General features: G+C 42.5%; 3 protein-coding genes across 3 annotated transcripts; 1 reads left to right on the top strand and 2 right to left on the bottom strand.

Moving 5' to 3' along the window:
- Nucleotides 1-1,334: 1,334 nt before the first annotated feature.
- Nucleotides 1,335-2,285, bottom strand: LOC118646527. The gene has a single exon (XM_036289606.1). It carries the CDS (start codon nt 2,283-2,285, stop codon nt 1,335-1,337), a length of 951 nt encoding a protein of 316 aa, XP_036145499.1.
- Nucleotides 2,286-7,168: 4,883 nt separating this feature from the next.
- Nucleotides 7,169-7,543, top strand: LOC118646516. Its single transcript, XM_036289594.1, has one exon. It carries the CDS (start codon nt 7,169-7,171, stop codon nt 7,541-7,543), a length of 375 nt encoding a protein of 124 aa, XP_036145487.1.
- Nucleotides 7,544-23,761: 16,218 nt separating this feature from the next.
- Nucleotides 23,762-24,511, bottom strand: LOC114254178 (inverted formin-2-like). The gene has a single exon (XM_028189800.2). It carries the CDS (start codon nt 24,509-24,511, stop codon nt 23,762-23,764), a length of 750 nt encoding a protein of 249 aa, XP_028045601.2.
- Nucleotides 24,512-26,122: the final 1,611 nt, after the last annotated feature.

Here is a 26,122-nt window from a genome sequence, read left to right as displayed (position 1 = left end):
TCGGCGTGGGACCTATATCTTATGTGGAAATACTGCTTGGTGACAACAGGGGCAATCAAATAATTTTGCCATACGCAACATGGAAAACGTTTATAGATCGACGGGTGGATATTGAACGATTTGTGCGGTCAGCTTATTTTGACTGCACAACGATTTGTGCAGTATCTTCAAGATTTGCAGTTTGTGATCTGATTATAAAACTTGTAAAAATGCGCGATGAAAATATTATAAAGTTGGTGTTGCATGATAATTGCATGTACATGAAGCCGTCAACCTTACTGTTCCTATATGAACTTGAAGATTGTGTTGATTATGTATGTCATCAATTAGATCAACATACGTACAGCGTGAGCGATAAATATAAGAAGTTTATTACTATTTTGCGTCAAAATCATATTACTAATAAAAGCGACGCTGCAAAGTTATTACGCAAAAAATATGATAAAACATGTCTCGTAGAGTGTGAGCTAATTGCTTACGCTTTCGATAATATTGTATATGATGCTTTATATGACAAGTAAAAATGTGTAAAGAAAACCAATCTTGTAAACTGTAAGCTAATTACGTTGTGAATCATATTGTACGTTATGCTTTATATAACAAAATAAATGTATAAAAATGATATTGTTCGAATTATTTTTTCCTATATAGTTTTAAGTTAAAAATTATTGTATAAATAAAACGAGATGGGGAAAAAGAGAAATATGAGGGGGATAAAAGAATGTAAAAATGGATACGATATATATTTTTTATTCTTAGACCACCAATTAAACAGCTTAAATACATTTTGTAAAGCACAGTTGTTCACATGATTCTGACATCGTAAAGTACATAATGTCCAACTTGTTTAGAGGTTTTATGTCTTCGTAATGCGTCTCGATATTCTCGACGTAAGCTTCCTGTCTCGCCTCGTCCAGAAGCAAATCACGCAACCATTCTCGTTTCTCTTGACGTACACGAGAATTTCATCATCGGTTGCAGTTGTACCCATTACCGCCTTTGTAATCAAACTCCTAGCCATGCTGTGTGGAATTAATCCATCCTCCCATGATATTCCATGATGATTCACTTTCAACCATGCCACCTGACATCTTTCTGCCTTGGTAAGGTATTCCCATGGATAAGTGGGTGTAAACAAGTAGTGGGTGAGTTCAAATCCATCTTTGAGAGAGGCAAATTCCTTAACGATAAATTTTCCTCCAACGATGAAACCTTGCAGGTCTACGAACGTTGGTACAAGCATGACAGCTGTCGTTGAGAATACTGTGATTGACTTCGATGCGTCGTAGAATTATATATTGTCTTATCTCCCTCTCCTTTAATGTACAACGTTGTTAGGTGATTTTGCGCACAACGTTTGTCAACGGGTTGTACTGAACCACGCGGTCGTGTATGATGAGGCAGTACGCGGTGGTATTCATCGACACATTCTCTTTGCATTCAAATTCTATGCGCACGTCCACGGTTGCGCTCTTGACCGATTCATTTTGTCGAGAGCAATCGATGATTACGAATGGACCGTTAAGTAGAAAAGTTGAAGTGGTGAGGTTCGGCTCGAGATACTCGTATCCATAATAACCCTTGCAGAAACGCGCGTACATGTCGTACAGAATCGCCCATTTATTTTTATCGAAATCCAAGTTCATATCGTCGTATGGATAACATTCCGAGTTCAGATACAGTTTCACGTTTGTCAATTTGAAATGATCGAATCGGCTTGGATCCTCGGACACAATGTTCTTTCGACCCGTCTGCAGAGCAAAGATAACATATCGTGGCTTTTCAAGCTGAGTAGCGGTCTTGATGGCCCACGAATGCTTAGTTGTTTGCTGCAATAGTGGAAACTCGTACAGATCCCACGAACGAAAAGCCATGCTCAGGTACCGTCCGCTCTCCAGAGTACGCAGCATCGACAACTTATGTATCTCGTTCAGCAGTACGTGAGGCATGCGCCATTGTATCTTGAATATATCAATCGTGGGTTCCAACTCCGAACTTCCCATTAGACTGTTGTTATCGTTACGCGTGCGTATTAAAATTAACTCGTGACGAGCGTTGATCACCACGCGTCTGTAATCCTCGCAAAACCCCAACAACATGTTGAGTGGTACGCAATAATTAAAGTATCCATTCACGTCCCAACCCGAAATCCATCCTGCGTTCCTCAGAATCACATTTTTGTCTGACGACACAGTTGCATAGTTTTTCAGTGTGCTGGTTATTCCAACATTTCTGTTGCGATCAATTTCTACACCGTCGAGTTCGTATCGAATCTCATCGAACATGAACGCGACACAATTATTTCCCAGTACCACTGAAAATTCCTCGGCTGGTTTGTTTATTGTCACTTTTCCCCCGATGTATAGAAAACTTTTGAACGGCAATGTGTACAGATCCTGTTGGTGTATGGGTATTCGTATCTCGTCGCTGTGCCCGAACTCTCGTTTAGACGCGCACCACTCGTCGGTAACGCGTTACGCATAAAAACACCTCTGAAATATGGAATACGCGTGCGTTTTGCTAGTTGCGTCAATTGCACGTTCGTCGTCGCACCTGTGGGTAGTGTTAATGTTTCTTCGACGTTTTTTTTTTCTTCTGTACACCTTTTCCATGTTTGTACGGGGCGAGATACAGTCCTCGCCCGCGTTTGTATGGGGTGAGATATAAGCCGTGACCTTCCATCGCGCGATTGTGACGCTGTAACTCCTCGAGCTGACGTCGCGCGGCTTTGTTGTCGTTCACCGCCTTTGCCACACCAGCCGCTCCACCAATCAAGGATCCGAGTGCACCCAATATTGGTAAAATCGGTAATGCACCACCTCGTTTTGCAGCCTGAAGTATGCGTTTTTTTTTCGTCGATTTTTTCGTTGAATTCTTCTTCATACCCATACCAATTTTCGTCTTGGCTTTCATGGCTGCCCAGACAGCAGCAGCTGCTGCTCTTTCCCCGAGAGGTGAATCTTTCGCGATTACCCGTTTTAGCGCTTTGTCCGCGAGTATCTTGTCCGCCGCGTGTCTGTCGATGAGCTCGTTGCTCTGGGAGTACGCAATGTCGTGTTCGCGACACGCCGCGTCGAGCGGATTTATACCTTGATCACCTCTGGCCAATCGCTTTTTCAGCCGAGTACCCGGACCGCAAAACTGGTAACCGGGAATATGTAATTCGAAAGGAAGAGCGTTTATCGCGCGATTCAGCAGTTGACCACAGCCGCGTTTTACCGTTGCGACAGCCGGCATTCGACACAATTTTTGATCAACGGCGCGGGTCCGTCGATATGCGTCCGCTGCCACGGTTGATTGTAATGCTCGTAGCAATGACGATAGCTTCGAACCTCTAGATCAGCCCTTATATGTTCCGGAAGCCTGTCCCAAACGTGTTCGATGTAGTTGCCACACACGCGTAGCAAAATAGGTTTTGGCACGAATTCTAACTGCTCGGCGCTCAATTCGAGTATATCGGAGGGGTGTGACAATATAAGATACATGTTTGATACTGAGCGATGCATGATTTTACACGCCTATAAATAGCCTCAGATCGCAACATGTTTCGTTCTGAATAAAGAAAAAATATATAGAGAGATGTTAAACATGAAACGGTTATACATATACGTAAGGATGTTTAAAACGTGAAATGAACGTAAGAAGTACGTGAACGAATGTGGAACGAACGTGTGAAGTATGTGAACGAACGTGAAATAAACGTAAGAAGTATGTAAACGAACGTGGAAAGTACATGAACGAACGTGAAACGAACATAAGAAGTATGTGAACGAACGTAAGAAGTACGTAAACGAACGTGGAAAGTATGTGAAACGAACGTGGAAAGTACGTGAACGAACGTAAGAAGTACGTGAACGAACGTGGAAAGTACGTGAACGAACGTGAAACGAACGTAAAACGAACATAAGAAGTACGTAAACGAACGTGGAAAGTACGTGAACGAACGTGAAACGAACATAAGAAGTACGTAAACGAACGTGGAAAATACGTGAACGAACGTTAAAAGTATGTGAACGAACGTAAGAAGTACGTGAACGAACGTGGAAAGTACGTGAACGAACGTGAAACGAACATAAGAAGTACGTAAACAAACGTGGAAAGTACGTGAACGAACGTGAAACGAACATAAGAAGTACGTAAACGAACGTGGAAAATACGTGAACGAACGTTAAAAGTATGTGAACGAACGTAAAAATATTAATTCTATATTAATTTAGCAGTCATCTTCAACAGGATCGCCCATTAGTACGCACGGTGATAAGTTGTGTCACGCCCGACTATTGATAAACACAGCGATCACGCCCAACCATTGCGGGGTATAGCGTCACACCCGCGCAGCCATTGATACACGCTGCGACGAGCTTATCTTCCTTCTTCGCGCGGCCATTGATACGCACCGTAATGAGCTTATCTTCTTCCTTTATGCTTTCTCTATCCGTACGCTGCATTCACACACACGCACACATACTCATACACAGCATACGCTGCACTCACTCGCCTATAAATAGGTCGTTCGATTCCACTATATAATCAGATTCCGAAAACATGAGATTCGTGCGACAACCGTTGGCGATATGCGTTACGAATTACGATTACAAGTTACGACTAATGGGGGATGACGGAGAGAGGCGCAAGCATGGCGCGATGCTGCCTACTACCATACGCGCGATTATTTGTGGCCCATCGAACTGCGGTAAAACCAACATTATGATAAACTTGTTGGAATGTCCGCACGGTGTACGTTTCGAGAACGTGTACGTGTACTCGAAATTTTTGCAACAGCCGAAATATCGGTATTTGGAAAATTTGTTAAGATCGATGAATGAAATTAACTATTTTACGTTCTCCAATAACTGTGACGTCATTCCGCCGAATGAAGCGCGTCCAAACTCAATTTTCATCTTTGACGATATTGCGTGCGACAAGCAGGATGCCGTGAGAGAGTATTTTGCGATGGGTCGGCATTCGAACGTCGACTGCTTTTATCTTTGTCAGTCGTACGCGAGAATACCTAAACATCTTATACGCGACAACGCAAACCTGCTGATCCTGTTTAAACAGGATGGTACCAACCTGAAACATGTGTACAACGATCATGTTAACACCGATATGTCATACGATGATTTTTGTGCGTTATGTCGTGATTGTTGGCGGCGTGATTATGGATTTCTAGTAATAGACAAGGATAGTTCACTTACTAACGGGCGATATAGAAGAGGATTTAACGAGTTCGCGATGCTGCGGAGCGATTAGTCGTCATCGATACTTCGTTGGGGATGAAACGTAAGCGATCGACGCTGTCTGTCAACATGATTGGGAACAAGGAAACGCGTGAGCGCGAGAAAATCGCGAAGGAAATTGAGAAAACGAGCGAATCGATCGTAAGAAACATCGCGCTTTGAAGACCGGTAGGATCGAGGAGAATATCGCGACGAAGAGACACTTCGAGCCGCTCATTGAGCCGCTGCAAAAGATCATCGATAATTCCGGCGTCCGCGTGATAAAGGAAGAACCGCGTGTCGATGACGTAGGCATCGAAACATCGTTCATCCAGAAGGATGTGATAAAAAATAAGGGAAAACGAAAAGACAGTTCAGTAGACCATGCATTAAGTGAATCGAACAAATGGATGCGATATATGTCAAACGATGCAATGAATTTACCGTCGCCGTCGGTGCAGCATACGTCAAACGATGCAATGAATATACCGTCGCCGTCGGTGCAGCGTACGTCCAACGACGTGATAGATCCGTCAGCGATAACGTCCACATCGCGTACGGTAGCTGTACAATCAACGATTGAAGCTCCAAAACCGTTAAATAAGGCTCTCGAGACTGTTTTTGAATCCGCCGACGATTCGTTTGTGACAACCATTCGAAATCAATTACAAACGTCAGAAGGTCTAGAAACGTTATCTCAGCACTTGGGGCCGCTGGGTCAAAAGTACATCGGAGATTTTCTCAGCGGTCGTGGTGAAAAAGAGAATATTATGGATACCGTGTACGGCGTTCGTTTAGACAAGGATGGTATGATGTTGGGTAATAAAACGTTCGACGTCAACAGTAGTGATCACATAATTATCGGTGATGTAAAATACGTTGGTACACACGGTCTTTACGAACTGATCTTTAAACGATATCCCAACGATTCAGTCTACACGGAAAACGATAAACGAAAGTACAAAGATATATTGTTGGCTACAAACGCGCATAAACGTAATTACGTTACACACGGCCGATTATTAGCCAATAAGGGATACAAGTATATGTATAATTGCACCGTTATTAAAATATGATTTTACGAGCGGAATGGGATTACCTCGCGCTATGACACCAAACGATGATGCAATCGGAAAGGAATTACCTCGCGCTATGACAATAAACGACAACATGATCGATTACGTGCATTGGGACGATCCTAACGAACTGGTGGATCGTCTACGGTTGCTCGAAGCCTCACATCGGGCTGGTCATAACGCTCATGACAACGAGATGCTGTCCATCATCGAAGAACTTCGCGAGGCAGGCCTTATTATAAATTAACTTGCGTATCGTCAAAACAAATCAGTTGATCGACGTCACCCCATACATCAAACATGAAATTACCGAAATCTAATGTTAGTTCCGAAAAACGACGACTCGTCGAGGAACTGCACGCTTCAGCGAGAAAAAATTTTCCGCGGAGACACGTCATAGTTCGAGGATACGATGATCTGTGGCAGGCCGATATCGTCGAGATGATTCCGTACTCACGTTTCAACAAAGGTTACCACTACATACTTACCATCATCGATGTGTTGAGCAAGTACGCGTGGGCTATACCGCTCAAGAGCAAAAGTGGAAGCGAGACAGCTGACGCTATCGCTGAGATAATTCAAGAGAGCGGCAGACGTCCGAAAAATTTACAAACCGATATGGGGAAGGAGTTTTACAACGCCGACGTGCAGAAACTATTGCAAAAACATGACATTAACCATTATTCCACGTACTCGGTAATGAAGGCGTCGGTCGTCGAACGCTTTAATCGCACGCTGAAGAACGATATGTGGAAGCAGTTTACGCTCAACGGTAATTACAAGTGAATTGACCTGTTATCACGTCTCGTGTCGAATTACAACGTTCGGAAGCACCGAACGATCGGTGTGCGACCCGTCGACGTAACTCCTGCGATGGCTGAAAGACTCTTGGATACGATATACAGCACTATAAAGATTGTTGGTCCAGCGAAATTCAAAGTAGGCGACTCTGTACGCGTGAGCAAGTACAAGACAATTTTCGAGAAAGGTTACACACCAAATTGGACAACCGAGGTGTTCAAGATCGTTAAAGTGCAGCGTACCAACCCCGTAACTTATTTACTCGAGGATTATCGTGGAACATCTATCGCTGGAGCGTTCTACGAGCATGAGTTGCATTGCGCGACTCACCCGGATGTATTTCTGGTAGAGAAAGTATTGCGCAGGAAAGGAAACGAGGTTTATGTCAAGTGGTTGGGATTCGATGGATCACACAATTCGTGGATACACAAAGACAATGTTATTTAATCAGTATAAAAAATTGTTTTTATTATAAACATATAAAAAGTGTAGTGCATACATTATATAAAAAATATAATTTTTTTGTGACATATATGAAGCATCTTTATTATCCTTCCATCGTCCATTTCTAACGTTACACATAAATTATCAAATAATTTTTTTAAAAATACATATAACATAAAATACATAATATGTGTAACACGTAAAATATATGAAGTATTAAATGTAAAATTATAAAATAAATGTAAAACGTAAAATACATAAAATATAAAAATGGCTGTACAATACAAAAATATTATAAAGGTATTTGATAATGTCCCCACGGCAACGTCTTTACCGAATCAGGTACGAGATACCGCTTGTCGTCGTATGGACTTAGAGCTATTTTCGTTTCACGTATCGTGTATACCTCATGCAATTTAGATCGTATACACGACTGATGACGCGTCATCTCTATCTCATCTCGCAGACACCGCATGTAGTCGTCGAATGTTATCGTTCTTGCGACAACGTTACACTTTACACCCTTTGCCTTTTTAGTGTCATTTTTTCCATCCACCTTTAACGCGTACATTTTCGCCCTGAGTCCAACGAACTCGGTCATTATCGCACCGTTGTTTTCGTCCTTCATTAGCCCGGGAACTTTTTTGTTCGCAAGAGGCATACCGTACGCGTTACCAGTCGGATAATCGCTCGTGTCGAACCTTGTGATATCGCGTCTTATATTTTCATATACGTCGTCGCACTCGATGTGATACACGAGACTATCAGTATCTGTGTACATGACTTTAGATTTGTCATGGTACAAAGGTAGCATGTACTCGTGGTGAAATTCATACAAGCAAATTTTCGATATGTCTAGTATACACATACCTACATAAATCGGCTTGTTGAATTTCACTTCAAGTTTTCGGAGTTCGACTGCAATTAAATTTTCTGCAAAAACACTGCGACTGTGGAAATTTGGTTTAGCAATCATTGCCTCCGCACCGTATCGTCCTGTCCATTTTGTCAAAAGTTTTACATCTACGTGATTGCGCACATTTTCCATAGTTTTTCCGAATACGGCGTTATTCATCAATTTATATAAATTTTTCTCGAAATCGTTTTTCGCGAGGGTACGAAATTGTGTGTTTAACTCGATATAATCGCGAAGCCAGGTGGATTGAACGAATTGTAATACACGATGTATCTGTGTTATGCGGAGACCATGACGAGTGCATTGCTGCAAGTTGCGATAATGAATGACGTACCGCTTCTTATCGTGCAAGGTCGCTAAAAGTTTACGTTCTCGCTTGCCAGGCGGCTTATCGCGCGTCGGGCAGAACGGTAGGTCAGTATGTCCATCGTGCAGATGTTGCGGATACTCCAGATCGACTTCGAGAATGTACCCTGTGGGCGAATCAACAGCGATCGCATTTACGTCAAAATTTGAGACGTCTTCGACCCATTGAAATTCTCAAGTTTTCACATTATTTTGTCTTCGATGGATTTCAAGAGTATCTTCTCCCATGACTACGCGTCTCATAAGTTAGCAGCCGACAAAAAAATTATAACATTGTTATTTACAAATTTTAACCGTTTGGACAATAGATTTCGTCTATCGCTGATAGTAGAGAGAATTTCAAAATTTTTTTCCAACGACTTCCCCCTACCTACATCTAATCTTTGTATATTTTATCTTTTTTCCCTTTGTCTCAACCAAAGCATTTTGTTATTTTGTTTTTTAACTATACAATTTCACAGCGAGCCGCTATTTTTACAAGCAACTATCAGGTATCGATACTTAACCGCAAATCGCATCCCTTCCACGAATCGCATCCCTTCCACGAATCGCATCCCTTATTTACAATTCAGTTAAAACGTCAGTCGGTGTGACAAACGTTTCTTATTTTGAATTATACACCACTTCTCAGATTTTTTATATTATTTTGTCTTCGGTAGGTCTCAAAAGGTATCTTCTTCCACGACTACGTGCATTGTCCCCCTCATAAGTCGACGCCGACACAGAAAATTACGACGTTTTTATTTATAAAATTTTAACTGTTATGGCGACACATTTTGTCTATCACCGATAGCAAAGAGTAAGATTATTCCCACGACTTCCCCTCCCCACGTCTTCCCTTATTAATATCATAAGCTTGGTGTGAGTAAAAAACGTGCAAAAATATATATGCGGTGAATGAGAGTAAGAGCGCGCGAGAGAACGCTAGACCGCATCCCTTATTTACAAGTTGTATCGATCGAAGCGTTGGCGCTATCTTATCTAACGTCTAAATAATAACTTCCGACTGATGAAAGATTCCGCTACGTACGCAGCATCTCGCACAATAAGAAAGGTGTACTTACTCATTGTCAGTCAGTCAGTCTCGAGTCGTCCACCCGTCGAGATGGACATTTCCGCGTCGGGACGGGCGTTTCGCGAATTCAGTTTTTTACGCGTGTGAAAATAATACATGCGATCGGTCGCATGATGGATGACTGCACTTCGCCTTCGGAGTCCGAGTCGTTCACGCGTAGCTCTTTTCCCAATTGATTGACAATTTATCAATTGGGGGAACAGTTACGACGTGAATGCATCGGACTCCGAAGGCGGGGTGTTTTTTGTTCATCACGTGGCCCATCGCCATGTCAACTGTGAAAGAAGTGCTATTAGTGGCGAGTCGCCTGGTGGATGGGCACGCTTCGCATTCGTTACTCGAAAACCATTTGCGTCATATCGCGAAACATGCAATTATGATTATAAAAAATATTAAAAACAATTTGCTGAAGATGATACGTGGAGGCTGGTGATATTTGTCGATTAGGTGACAATGGTCACGTACCCACGTATCATCTTGATGTGCAGGTGCGCAGTCACTGCCATCTAATCGGCAAATATCGATGATGCGTGGGTACGTGATCATTGTCACCTAATCGACAAATATCGCAATCCCCACGTGTCAGCTTCGACAAATTGTTTTTAATATTTTTTATAATCATAATTGCATGTTACACTATTGACGCGAATGTTTTTCGTTGGCGAATGTGAGGTGTTCTTATGCACCGATCGACTCGCCACTATATCATCGTAATTAAATTCATTTGTGTGTGCTGATTTCAAAAACGATGAGGAGGGGGAAGATCTCTTGGACTCAGTACGATATTAGAAAAAATTAAAAAAATCTAACATTGCTCGGGGTCCATTAGATCTCTTTGCTCCCAATTCAACGCACAAGTGACATGGATTACGTAAAAAAAATATCTCCCAACACGACGAAAGTCGTAATGTAAGTCTAAAAACTATACGTTTCTAATATCTTGGGGGAGGGGGAATATTTTGGAGTCGGCTCATCGTTAGAAAAATTAAAAAATCTAATGATGGATTGATTCCAAAAGATCTCTTCATTCCCAGCACAACATGGTCTACAGTGACATATGGAGTGAAAAAATCGAGGGGGGGGGGGATATTGGTTCTAAAACTCCTGAGCTCCGAGGGGAGTGTGGGGGTGCGGGGGTCTCTTGCTGTTAAAGGAGGAGGGGGCGTCACGTTGGTGGGGAGAAAATGACGCCTCCCTCTCCCCTTTACCAGCAAGAAATCCCCCGCACCCCCGCACCCCCCTCGGAGCTCCCGAGTTAGAACCGGTCTAGCTTTCCTACTATTGTGTTACTCGTCGAGAACTTCTTGCCGTCGTGGACTCGGTGAAATCATTCCATCATTACCTTTATGGCCGGAAGTTTTTGGTAAGGACGGATCACGTTTCCCTTCGCTGGTTGATGTCCTTTCGAAATTTGGAAGACAGCTGGGTAGATGAGTAGAACGCCTGCAGCAGTATGATTTCGATGTCCTTTTTTGAAGAGGGAAAGTGCACAGAAACGCCGACGGACTTTCGAGACGCCCGAGTTGGCAAGAGGTTGCTTTGGGAGAACCTTCTCTAAAGATCTATTGGTCTTATTGGGACACGCTTTTGCTAATCGATGGGGTTCTTAATAAGAAGTGGATTTTCTCAGGAGTTGCGCAGGAGTGTTTTTCAGATCGTGGTCATGTTTTAGGTACCCTTCAGCGCCCTCATGATATCAACGACATGTACTACGTAACCAATGTTCACATTAGGACCAAGGAGTAACACATATGTGTAGAATGTTCCATTCCGTGCTATTGTGTATATAATGTCCCCGATAACACAAAGTTATCATGCAAAATAATTTTGAAGATTCATGATTGGATTGTAAATAATAACAATCAAAATTTAAAAATTGTCACGTTTCTATTTACATTAAATCACAGAATTATTCATAAATAATTTGTTTTAGATTATATATTAATATAATTGTGATATTAATACACGCACACACACATATATACATTTAATGTATTAAAAAATATTAAATTTATTTGATTTCTATTTTAAAAATATGCCGGTCTTATAATGTAATTATATGTAAACGAGCGAGACAATAATAAAATCGAACAAAGTAATAATAAAAGCGTGCAAGGATCGATCCGATCATGGGTCTTCGAGATTATTTTGCATAATTTTGTGTTATCGCACGGATATTTCGTGCACAATAGCACGAAACGGGACCAACATTATACAGATACGCGTTACTCCCTGGCCCTAACGTGAACATTGGTTACGTAGTACATGTCCACGTCGTTAATATCATGAGGGCGCTGAAGGACACCTAAAACCTGGCTGTGTCAACTCTCAACCTCTTGTGGTATAAGTTACCCCCTCCACGGCCAAAACGTGGTAACAGATCTGCAAATCTGGCAGGCCTGAGTGGAACAAGTATTTTCACGTCACAGAATTCCCTTGGAATTGCACACTGATCAAGGGAGAAATTTTGAGTCTCGTCCTTTCAAGGAAATGACTTTGCTTTTAGGAATTAAGAAGACTCGTACAACCCTTCTTCACCCGCAGTCAGACGGACAAGTCGAGCGTCAATATCGCTCGATCTTAGATTATTTGGCAAAATTCATTTCTGAGAATCAAAGAGACTGGGATCGTTGGATTCCTCTGTATCTTTTAGCTTATCGTTCTTCGAAACAGGAAGCTATTGGGATGTCTCCTGCTGAAATGTATTTGGGACAAGATCTTCGCTTGTCTTTAGATCTTCTTAGAGGAAATCCAACTTCCGTGAGAAAGGAAGAGAAGACTAATTTTGTTTTTAAGACGGAAGCTAGATTCGATTCATTATTTCGCCCGACAGCGTCTTCTGTTAAGTTCAAAGAATGCTAAGTTCTGGTATGATCAATGGACGAGGCGTGTTAATTTTGAGCCGGGACAACTGGTTATATAGTCCTCAACGAATTCCAGGAAGAGCTCCGAAATTGCAGAGTCCATGGGAGGGACCATGGAAAGTAGTTAGGAAAATAAGTGAAGTTTTGTATTGTATACAGAAATTTCCTAAACGGAAAAATAAAGTTGTACATGCTAATCGTTTGGCTCTTTTCGTGGAAAGGGAAAAAAATCGGCACGAGTCCGAGCCCGAGTGTTAAGAGAGTGATTATTTTGTTTGGGGTGTTGTGAGCGAAACACTCACAACCAATAAATTCATATTATAAAATAAAAGAAATAAAATATTAAAATTATAAGATAGCTCGCCGAGGAAGGCTCGTTATCACAAGATGTCAGGTGACACATGCCTCGTGCGCTGCCGGCCGGGCAACGCACTAGCCACCTTAAAGAAGTAGCGAAGCCAGCTTAGCAACAATCATGCCACCGGAAATGCATACCTGCATTTTGGCAATTGTTGCTAAACTCGCAAATATTTCCCGGGCGCCGGATGCGCGCGGGAATGACCATATATGGTCATGCGGAGGGCCCGATGCCCCCACTAATAATTAAAACCGCGACACTATTTAAGCCGCTGCCGAACAGCGGCCAGCGGGATCAGTGAATAGTAATCAAGCCGATACGTACGGCCCGCACGAGTGAATTAAGAGTTCGGGACTTAGCCGCTAGCAAGTCTCGAGCGAGCAACGAGACGACGCGTTAACTCCGAGTCACGCGCCGTATCTAATCTAATGTAACACGACGCGGCACCTTCGCCGACCGCAACCAGTGTACAACAACAGAGAAATAAATCTTTTATGTCAATTTAACTTAGAATCAGTGAGTGAGTGATTTGAGGACTCTGCCTACAAAAACCGCCTTTTTCCGCGAGTTTCTACTCCTTGGGCAGCAACGAATCCCGAAAGATCTTTTGCCGCACCGCAAGGTACGGCAAAAATATTTTGTTGTACCGCAAGGCGCAACAGGGGGTTTCCGCGCGTTATGCAGAACGCTGTTTTGCGAAAATGTTATTAATTTAAATTTCTTTGTTCTTGTTCTGTTTGTTGTGTTTGGGTTTCAGCATCATTGTCGAAAAGAACTTCGCGATGGGAGAACTCCGCGGCGAGGAGAGAATGTTTTGACTTTTTCCAGCGGAGAAGGAGATTGTGGGAAGAAGTCTGCCTTCGTGGTTTTCCCGTGAGACTTTGGGCAAATGCCGAGGCGGGGGACAGAGAGCTCTAATAGCGCAGGGTCCACAAGAGTAAATTCCCTTCCCCTCTGATCCCAAAGTAAGAAGTAAGAAACGCGCAAGATTTGGCAGGAAGAGGAGCTCCGTGGTGGAAGAGGAGCACAGGGATGGAAAAGGGAAGCGGAAAGGGGCATGGAAATTTCGCGAGGGAGCCTGGCCAGCTCTGCGTGGAAGAGAGTCCGTGGAAGCCCCTTTCGGAGGAAGGGACACTTGGTTGGACGTAATTGGGGAACTTGTTGCGACAGCGCTAGAAGGACAAGAAATCGTCCTGGAGCTGAAGTGGCCTTCCAAAAGTTACACAGAAACTGCCTCTCGGATTGTCGGGACGACAATCTAGAAGAGGGGGAGCAGTGTTACGTGCGTCGCTCGGTATACTCCGCGACCGCGGCTTAGCTGTCCGCGAGCCGATCGATAGTATTGATTTTCCGAGACGGAGCGTTGTCAATTGTCAAGAGCTTGACAACGCGCATAAACAACTAGTTGAATCTCGGTCCCGCTCTCGTGTAGACGTGTCTGTAATCATCTTAATAAAGTCGGCTGTTCTTTGAATAGAAGTGTCTTTCATTTCCGCGGTGCGCACGTTACAATACTTAATATGATTAGATAAATATATAGGGTTTCAGGAAATTTGTGCACGTGTAATATTTAATAGCGTTTTTCACTGAAAGAACAAGTGCGCACTGAGTGCGCACTCGCCGCAGGCAACATGTTTCACTCATAGGATGCGTTTTTAAATTCGCAACGGATGCACTGGAGTGTCATTCTATCTTTGTTCAACTTTCCATAAGTAACAAAGATGGAATGACATTCTGGTGTATCTGGCTGCGTCCGTTGCGAATTTAAGAACGCACCCATATAGCGTAAAACACGTTTCCTGTGGTAAGTGCTCACTCAGTGCGCACTAGTTCTCCCAGTGAATAACGCTATAAAGCTATATGGACTAATATTTTCTGTGTAATGCGTATTGTTTAACCAATCAGAGGCGTAATTTTATTACAGCATTAGGGATGCAGTTACAGAGTTCAAAATATAATAGAATGGAAAAAACAAATGGTAAGGATTAACTAATCAGAACAATTCCATTCCGTTGTTTTATGGTTTTTTGATTGGTTAACACCTACTATTTGCTTTTTCCATTCTGTTATTTCGAACGCCATGTGACCGTACCCTAACAGGAGCACAACAAAATTATGTCTTTATATAATTATTAGTTATGCAGTACACATTATTCAGAGAATATCAATCCATGTAGCCTTTACTCTCAAATTATGATTATAATATTTTGTATGATATTCCATAATTTGCAATTTAATTATGCTATTTTTTAATAAAATTTATTTTTTACATTTTAATAAAAAAATTAATCAGACATGTATGTTGAACGTGAACTACAAATTATAGAAAACTGTACACAAAAACATAATATGAGAGAAAATACTACACATACAAAGTTTTTCACATTTTCAAAAACAGTACATGAATTTCGTACAATATGTACTTTAATATCTTAATTACAATATATTTTAAATAATTACAGTTTATTCTACTATACAATACTGTAGTATGTCTTATCTATAAAATTGCACATGCATTAAAATAAAAAAAAAATTTTTTTGAAACAGTTGGAACAGTAATCAAAACGAGTGAGGCCCGATTGCGCACATAAGCGATTGGACACAGTAGTATTTCCTGATTGGACACAGATCCGATTGGACACGGACCTGATTGGACATGGACTCAATTGAACACAGACACGATTGAACACAGACCCGATTGGACACAGACCCGATTGCACACTGACCTGATTGCACACCGACCCGATTGCGCACTGATCCGTTTGCACACGGAAGCGATTGCGCACCGACCCGATTGCACACGACCCGTTTGCACACGACCCGTTTGCACACAGACTCGATTGCACACGGACCCGATTGCGCACCGACCCGTTTGCACACCGATCCGATTGCACACGGACCCGATTGCGCACCGACCCGTTTGCACACCGATCCGATTGCACACGGACCCGATTGCGCACCGACCCGTTTGCACACGGACCCGATTGCACACAAACCTGATTGCACACCGACCCGATTGCACACAGACCCGATTGCACACCGACCCGTTTGCACACGGACCCGATTGCACATCGACCCGATTGCGCACCGACTCGTTTGCACACAGACCCGATTGCACACGATACGATTCCGCATCGCAGAATAATGCAAAAACAACCTGGATAGCACAGAAAATTTAGAATAAATTTTTATATTATACGAATTTAATTTTAAAAAACATTTTTTTAATTATATAATCGTTTTCATAAATTATTTAGAAATTATTATTAACAATATATAAAATATATTTTTTAAATGTACTAAAAAATATTTATGGTATATAAGCTCGAAATATTTTTGTATTTTTGTATAATAGCATAAATATTTATTTTTAATATTTTCATAAATATTTATCATAATTATTTTATACTTGGCAAACTCATAAAAATAGACATAAAAATACGTACAAAATATTTATTATAATATTTTTCTTTCTTATACATATTTTATAGTCGCAAACCTATGTGGTGCAGAAAACGCTTTGTGCACACACACACACACACACACACACACACACACACACACACGCGCGCGCGCGCGCGCGCGCGCGCGCGCGCGGAGGGGTGCAAGGGGGGCTTCGCCCCCCTCCCGCACCCACCCGTCCAAGTCGCTAACCCATGTACTATCTGAAATGCAAAATCATATCGTGTGCAATCGGGTCCGTGTGCAATCGGGTCGGTGTGCAATCGGGTCCATGTACAATGGAGTCCGTGTCCAATCGGGTCGTGTCCAATTGGGTCTGTATCCAATCGAGTCCGTGTCCAATCGGGACTGTGTCCGATCGGGACGGTGTGCAATCGAGACTGTATCCAATCAAGTCCGTGTCCAATCGGGTCTGTGTCCAATCGAGTCTGTGTCCAATCGAGTCCGTGTGCAAACAGGTCGTGTGCAATCGGGTCGTGTGCAATCGGGTCGGTGCGCAATCGGATCTGTGTGCAAACGGGTTGGTGCGCAATCGGGTCCGTATGCAAACGGGTCGTGTGCAATCGGGTCGGTGCGCAATCGCTTTCTAATACATTATTTATAAAATCTATTATTTTATTGAATTTGTTGTCTTCTATGTTTGACTTTTAAATATATCGTAAAAAAAACAAAAGTTTTAAATAGAATAACCGGTATCAGACTCGTAATATGTTTTTGTAAGATTTTAAAAAAATACCATTTCTGTATTACAAATACTGATATCTATTTCGATTGATTAAACGAGACCGTGTGCAATCGGGTCCGTGTGCAATCGGGTCTGTGTCCAATTGAATCTCTGTCCATTCGGGTCCGTGTCCAATCGGGTCTGTGTCCAATCGGGAAATACTACTGTGTCCAATCGCTTATGTGCGCAATCGGGACAGTCCCAATCAAAACAGAGGGAAAAAGTATTATAATATGTTTTCATATTAAAATTAAAGTAACTGTACTTTCAAAACAATTAAAGAGGAAAAAAATTATAATATAATGTTTTCATATAAAAATTAAAGTGACTGTACTGTTACGTCCGGCAGACTCCACGATTTCCCTTCGTCAGAAAAACAAATAATTTATAAAAGAAATTCCGTTTCAACGGTCTCCGATAATTTTTTATGCGTCTAGGATTAGTCTGTTAGAACCGTAATGACAAACATGAGTGGACGAAACGACCAAGTTGGTAATTCCGACTCGTTTTGAATATTGAGTCAATAAATAATAAATTCTGAAGATAGAAATTCAAAAACAAACATGGGATCTAAGCAAAGTTTTACGTTTCCTCACAAAAAATGAGCAATAAAGTATCTAAACATAAGCAAAAAATAAATAACCGTTTCCTCCGTCTACAAACCATGCCGTAGCACGTCTAGCACGATAAAAAAAAATTTATTTATCTCTTAATAGATTTATTTATCTCTATAGATCGGATCCCTTCGATAAAATTAAAGGAATGTGGGAGGAAACAGAGAAACTTTCGACTGATTACTTAACGTATGATTGGGCAAAAAGGAAAAACTATTTCTCCAATAAGAAAACTTAGAATTCACCACAATTCTAAAAAGGAGTCCTACCAATTAGAATATTTGAACCACCCACATCTGAATCCTCTCCCTGTAAGACTCTGTATATATAATACCAAATCTTGAAGAGAACGAGTTAGTTGTTGGTTAGTCAGTTAGTCAGTTCAGTTTAGTTTTTCACCCCAGTTAGTAATCGATAATGAGTTCAGTTAATAAGAGAGTTAGTAATTGGTAACGAGAAAAATAGTAGTTAGTTAGTAATAGAAATAATCATGTAGAATTAGTGCGCAAATAAACTTTAGTGCTGTTCCATCTGGTCAAGAAATTCCTTCGATTTCAACGGATTTATTCGAGAACCAGTAATAAGTAAGTCTCACAATTTTTTTTGTTTTTACGTTACACATCCACTCCCTTCTGTTTTAATTCTTTAAGATAACCTATTATTTATAAATAATTCTCTCTTAGAGTTTTTTGTCCCCCTTTTTTTCCCGGTTTGCGGATGCGAGCCCTGCCGCTCGAGAGTCCGACTGGCCGTTCCGGTGCGCAAATTCCGTGGCTGCCGTTCGAGAGTCCGACCGGTCGTTCCGGTATGCGGATTCCGCCCTTAGTATTCGAGAGTCCAAACAACAATTCACGGTTTTAATTTTCAAGAGTCTGCACTTTCCTCACCTTCCCTCCCCGAATTACTTAAGATATAATGTCACTCACAAACAAAAAGCTGTCCATTAGTTTTACACTTCCGAAATTTATATTAATAACCTTTGTGTATTTTTTTAAATTTTATTAATAACCCTTTGTTAAACTTTAAAACTTTTGTAAACTCAACCGAAAATCTATTCTTATAACCCTTTGCGTATTTTTAAACTTTGTAAACTTTTGCGAAATTTATTTAGAACCATTCTTGTAATTTAATCTTTATAAATTCATAGCCAACAAATTATGTTAAATCATGACTTCAGCGCCTATTTATATTCTTATAAGATTTTGGAAAATTTAGAATAAATACTTTGTTATTTTTTTGTTACATAAATTTCATTATTTATTTTAATCAATAACGACCTCTTCTCATCCCCAAAAAAGACTGCAACTGGTCCGATCCCGAGTTAAAGCGATTCGATTTGTTGACTCGAAACTTGGACCGACAGACGTACGACTCGAAACAGGTTATAGGGGCCTTATCGGCACGTTGACCTATATTTTTGAGTCATAAAAAGTGCATTCGATCCGAGGCACCTACCCTCTCTTAATCTGTGTGCCTACGGGAATTCTACACGTTTTGTTACGTTCTTTCCTGCCTTACCTGTTCTTCTTGAAATACCCTTCCTACCAAATAAAGAGTTAAATCCTATAAGGCTGGACGTAACAGTACTTTCTAAACAATTAAAGAGGAAAAAAAGTATTATATAATAATAACTTTATTGCTTTCCTTTCGGGATTACAAGACGCTTTTCACTTACGGAGCGTACCCGAACCGTTTACAACAATTTTCTCTCCTCTTCCGACCCGACCTTGCAGCCGCCTGGCATTGCCACGCTCGCACCAATCCGAGACCTATCCATCGCCGTGACGAGGATAAACCCGAGGCCGACGAGCGACCGGACGACGGGAGGTACCGGAGCCGAGCCGCAGAGGAGACTATCGCCGACATCGCCGAGAGCGCGGACGAGCGAGCCGACGCCGACCCCGAGGGTGACAGCAGATGCGCCGAGCGCGCAGGCAGCCGAGCCGGATGAGTCATATCCGCCGGCCCACACCGATCCGACCACCTCACGAGGGGGAAACCAGAGCGACGACGAGTAGAGCATTCCCCCCGCATCTCAGTTCGTCGAGTTATAAATAAAAGACAATGCGAGCGTTGTTACATTTCGCGTACGAAGAGCGCAATATCTTAATTATGTTTGTGAAATTGAATTTTGTTTATTTTATTAATTATATATTTTAGTTACTCGTAAAGGTAACCGCGCGAGACGCCAAAGCCGAGCGAGCGAGTATGCATGCGTGTGTGAGACCGCGTGTGAAAGCGTGCGACGCGAAAACCAAATGTAACGCGAAATCGCTGAAAAAATATATATTATATACGTTTGTTTGAATTACTGCATTATATTTAGTTATTGCCTTGATACACGTATAGTATAAGCGTGTCTAATATTATTTTGTTGCTATTATAAAAAGCACATTATGTTTCATTAAAATATATTATAAAAGATTGAGAAAAGACCCGATTTGAATTACAGGAAGCGCGACGGAGACAACGCCGTGAGACAGACGACGTCGCGAAAGGCCCCTGACAAGCAGGCAACCCGGCCTGCATACGAATGACAGGTCGAGGTTAGGATGCCCATGGTCGTGATCCGGGCAAAACGCTATGTACCATAGGCGCATTGCGGAACATATAATCGTTGAAATCCCGAGTTCGATAACGCTGTATTTCCGAATACAGTGGTTGAATATTGTTTATCATGTGTTAATTGTAATTACAGTCTCAGAGAGACCGCAAGAGATTTCAATAATTACATGGGAAGTATATGAGATCACCGTGAGTCAAACGGGATAATTTACGTGAATTTTATTCGTATCGAGTCAGATTCACTCGTGTAATAATTATTTTATGTATTTTAAAACAGATATATAAAGGCTCAGGTCCGCTGGTCAATGAGAACCTTCGTTTCTATAAACGAGCGAGATATTCCCATCCGGGGGATAAAATGCTTTGTTGCACATTTAATTTCATGTAACAGACGCTGAAATTAGCAGCGTGTAAGATCCTGATGAGATATGTCAGAATATTAATTAATGAATGGACCTGAGGCTTTAGCATTGTGTACAAACGTACCATAAGGTGCGAAGCGCCATGGTGTCAGTCAGGGCACGGGAACTGCCATGTATTTTCTTTTCCTAGTGTTTCAGCGCCCTCATAGAAAGTTCGGGCTGAAGGAACTAAATATAACCGCGCGCGATTTAAAAAAAAAAATATATATATATATATACATTTATTAATATTTCTTAAATACTGTTTATTTTAAGAAAAAGAAATAGTGACATAATATATTGTTACAAAAATAATAAAATATTTTATTAATATATGTAATAAATACATGAAAAAGTATAAAGTATATGAATTGTTGTGTATTATGTATACTAAAAAAGATACAAATGTGTGTATGTGTGTGTGTATAATTCAATATAAATATGTAGATTATATTGGGTTATACAAATGCCTTGCTTTTTTTCAGTTCGTACTTTTTCACATAAAATGTAAAAATTAATTTTATCACAATCGTGATGGATATTAGTAGACTAAAATAAAATCCCATAAGAGCGTTTAATTATATGAGATTTAATGTTGTGAGCGATATCAAATCGGTCTGCCGATTTTCGTCCAATCCTTTGTATAACATGGAACGTATAAAATGTAATGCTCCGAGTAGTGAACCAATGAAATCCATTATGATAGCCGATAGATCTTTTCTCCTAAGTATGTTTGCCAGCAATATGACATACTGTTAATTATCCAGGATGCAAATAAAGTACCAATGATCGTCGCGGCAACTGTGTAACTTTTGACAATTCCCAGATAGCAAAATATATGCATTCTGAGATCATATTGTACTCATATCTCTTACAAACCTGATGACAAATATAGACACAGATGTGGGCTCATATGCTGCTCAGATCGCAGACATGTTATGATATCTTTAAAATTTTGCAAAAAACTACATAATGAGTACATACATGATGTTCAAACTAATATTGCATATTATATGTTATATGACGTTTATAATATGACAGCAATATATGTTTGCATTTATTGCGATTTATGAGTTTATGATAATTATGTACCTGTTGTTAGATTAGGCTAATTTTTAGGTTAGGATATAAAATTTAATAAATTTTATTATAAAAGGAATTCATTTATTATATAGTTTTGCATACATTAATAATATAAAATTAGTTATAATTTTTATAACATTGCATGTAATCTTATTAAAACATTCTTCTATAAAATTAGTTATAATTTTTATAACATTACACATGTAATCTTATTAAAAAATTTTTCTATAAAATTACAAAATTATTAAATATGCCATTTAAATATGCAATATATGAATATGTTATTTGAATAGTACATTTTTAATTTTTTTCCTCCATTTGTTTAAATAAACAGAATATTCCTGTGTGATTCTAAACAAGTGGTTAACTCCAACTTCACAAAAAATGGAATTATACCACTACAACGGCTTGAAATATATTATATAGGATGTGTAAAACAGAAAATGTTGCGGTAATGTGTGATTACATCTAACGGTCAGTTTACAAGCGTATATCTATCTAAAGAATAGTGCTATACACATAGAGTACAGTTCTTGTAATATATATAACAGCTTTGGCAAATTCACAGCAGATGCCGTTATCGTTATCACTAAGAAATATTACAAAAAATATTTTAAAACCAAAAGCATACAATCAAAAATGCACATCCGACAACGACAATGTCACCAAGCACGCAAGATTATTGTCATTCCGTAGTATCTCCACGCATAAATGATTTATCCGACTTATCTCACATTCCAGATACTCAGATTTGGCATTCAACACGATTTCACAAATACAAATTATATATGGCGAATTCGGTTGGATTGCACCACTGTACATGATTTTAGTATTTCTATTCCGTTTGTAACCGTTGAATCCTGTGTGCCTATTGGCTACGGATAGCCGCGGGATTCAGGGTCCGGGCGGCGGGCTCGAATAAATGAGAAGACGGCGTGTTCGGTATAATAATATGTTTATTTAATAATTCCTTATGCTACTATGTACAATGTCTTATGCTACTATTTACACGGGTGTGTTCTCGTCGTGCGAGGTATTCGTGTGCGTGGTGCTGGCGACAGTGTCGCGGCGGATGCCCTGATTGGCTGTGCGGTGTGCGTGCCGATCGGTCGGCGTGTAGTCGGTGATGGCGGCGGATCGCGGCGCTACGGTTGGTCGCGGCGGTGCGACGTGCGGCGCGGCGATATGGCCTTAAGGCCCGGCGCTAGCGGCGCGGCGGTGTACGGTGGCCAGCCTGGCTGGCGGCGCAGCGGCGTGTAAGGCGGTGCGGTTGGCGGCGCGGTTCGCTACCCGGTCTCAGCTGATCGGCGCATCAGCTGTTCGATCGCGCTGCCGTTGCCACCCCGCGTGGCGACAGTCGCGGCACCGGTTTCTCCTCAGTGCGGAGTCCCCGGGTCGGGACGACGGCGACCGCTCAGTGCGCGGCCGAGAGCTCAGGTACGGAGCGTGGCGGTGTGCGGCCCCTCAATACGCGGCCGGGAAGGCACTCACTGCGTGCCCGGGTAGGATCGCTAGGTTAGGTGACGGCGCTCAATACGCGCTCGAGGATGCCTGGCTCAGTACACCAGGAGGAACGGTCTGCTCACTTCGCAGGCCGGGGAAGCTCTGACTCCGGTCTCGGGTGGAGGGCTTATATACCCTCCACTCGGTGGTGAGGGAAGGCGAGAAGAGCGGAGGGAACCTGCGCGAGGTGGGGGTAACGGCCTTACCTCCGCTCTAGCGGTAGCGGAGGAACGACTCGTTACACCTCCCCCTCGGCAGACCCTGTCCATATGTACAAAAGAACTTTTACTTTATTTCACTAGCCATGACCCGTCGCGACGGCGCCGAACAATGATTTTATGCCCGTGGTGACGGTATCGTTGTCCCGGACGGATGCGGTCCCACGGCACGGTACGGAGGGCGTCCTCGGGGAAGGGTCCCTCCGGGATGATGGCAGCCAGCGGGATCAGCGGTCCGGGTAGCGGTGATGCCGTCGGGGCGGTTGTTGGTGGTGGGGGCCCGGTGAAGTACCCCGGTGCTGGCAGCGGAGCTGGCGGCGTCGGCAGCGGTGTTGGCGGCGGTGTCGGCAGCACCGATGGTGACGGTGGCGCTGACGAGATGTCCTCTGGCGGGGCCGTGCTGGGCTCCGTGATTGTTAGGGACGCGATGTCCGGCATGGGTGCTGGTGCGGGTGTCACGTGCTCTGCGGTTACCTCGTTGTCGTCGTCGTCGTCGAGGTCCGAGAGCGTCGAGCCGAATGTTGCCAGTAGCGTGGCTTGGCGAGCGGTGGCCACGTTGTCCGGAGCTGGATCGTACAGCCGTTCCTGCCGTGAGCGGACGGTCCGTTGGCGGATGGTCGGCGGCCGTCGGGTTGCTTGCGGCGTCGGAGCGGGCGCTCCCTGGCCGGAGGCGGGTGGTTGGTCGGTCGCCTGGTCGTTCGGCTGCTTCGGTTGCGACGGGCGGGCCGTCGCCTCGAACGGTCGCTTGCTTACCGGGATGCGCGGTGGTCTGGCGATGGCGCGTGCGAGGCGCTCTCGGAGGGTGCTCCTGCATTTCCCCATGTTGACTGCCGTTTCCTTTTCGCAACTCGTCGCGCCTTATATACCCTCCCGGTCATGTCCCGTTTCGGCGTCTTTTAAATCCTTAACATGTGCGGTGCCGATGATCCTATTCTGTTGATCACGCAGGCGGACGATGACCGGGGAGATGTGTTTGTCGACGGTGAACGGCCCCGAGTAGCGGGGCGCTAACTTGCCCGCGAAATGTTCCTGGGCGTTCGACAACGGGTGTTCTCGGCGGTAGACGTGCTGTCCGATGTCCGGCCTCCAGTTGCGCCTCCGCAGATTATAATATCGCGCTTGTTTTGCCGTGGCTTCTTCTTGTCGGCGGGTGGCGATTTCAAATTGCTCGCGCATTTGCTGAATCTTTTGAACTCTCGCGGTTGGTCGGTCGGTCGGTGCGTCACCCAGGGTTTGTTCATGTTTCGCCCGTAGCGTGCCGGGTGCGGTAAGTTCCCGTCCATACGTCAACATTGCCGGCGTGTATCCCGTGCTCTCGTGAATAGCTGTATTGGCGGCGAACGTTAGCTGTGGCAGGTGTCGGTCCCATTGGCGGTGATCCTGGCCAATGAACTGCGCGATCATCGTTTTCAATGTCCTGTTAACCCGCTCGACGGGGTTGCATTGGGGCGAGTATGGCGGCGTTTTCCGGTGTTCGATTCCGGCCTGGGTGATCATGTCGCGGAACTCGCGGCTTTCGAATTGACGTCCATTATCAGTAATGATTCTTCTCGGGCATCCATGTTGGAGGACGATGTCTCGTTCGACAGCTCGTGTGACGGCGGAAGCGGTAGCTTGTCGTAAAGGCCTGGTGGTGATCCACTTGGTGAACACGTCTTGAAAATATTAGATGCAACAGTCGTGTGCTTGCACGAAGAACGTTCGAGACGGTTTCCCCCACTCAACGGACCCCCGGCCCCCGGCCGGCGCGGGCGCCGTGCAGACGCTCGAGAATTTTCTTTGTCGCCTTATATTTTCGCTACTAATATAACATTTTTATATGATATATGTGTATAAGATATATAATATGTGGTATCGATACATGTAGCGTAGCATCCTGTCTCGCGAATAATTACGACACCACGCGTTTTTCCAGATTTTCCCCAATTTTCTATGTGTTCTCATCATATGACGCAATTTTAACTAACACCATCAGATTTCTCGCAAAAATTATAAGAAATACAGTTTCTTTTACTTTTTCTTAGCGGAGTAAAAACAGATTTTTTTAATTATAAAAAGTTAAAATAAATTATGATTTTTAGAAGATCCTTGAACTCTTAGCAATTATTATAAAGGCCTTCTAGAAATAAAAATTTTATACTACCGCCATTTATACATATGTTCAGCTTTAATTATCATTCTAATATAATTTCAGATTTTTAGAATGTATCACTGTCATTTTTGTACATATACATCCAATTCTTGGGGTGATAATCTTCAACATCAACAATTCCACAAAAGTGTATCTGATCAATTTCATTGTGGATACAACAACTGCCGTAAATTTTTTAAAAAAGAAAACAATTTACGATTGCATATGATTCGCACACATCGTGTTTCTATCAAAACTGAAAGCATTTCGTCAAAAGTACGTCTCGTTAACCAAAATGCTCA

Source organism: Monomorium pharaonis, chromosome 1, assembly GCF_013373865.1.
Source record: "Monomorium pharaonis isolate MP-MQ-018 chromosome 1, ASM1337386v2, whole genome shotgun sequence".
In the NCBI taxonomy this organism is placed as follows: domain Eukaryota; kingdom Metazoa; phylum Arthropoda; class Insecta; order Hymenoptera; family Formicidae; genus Monomorium; species Monomorium pharaonis.
The sequence above is the reverse complement of the archived record's forward strand: the minus strand, read 5'-3'. Positions and strand labels throughout refer to the sequence as shown.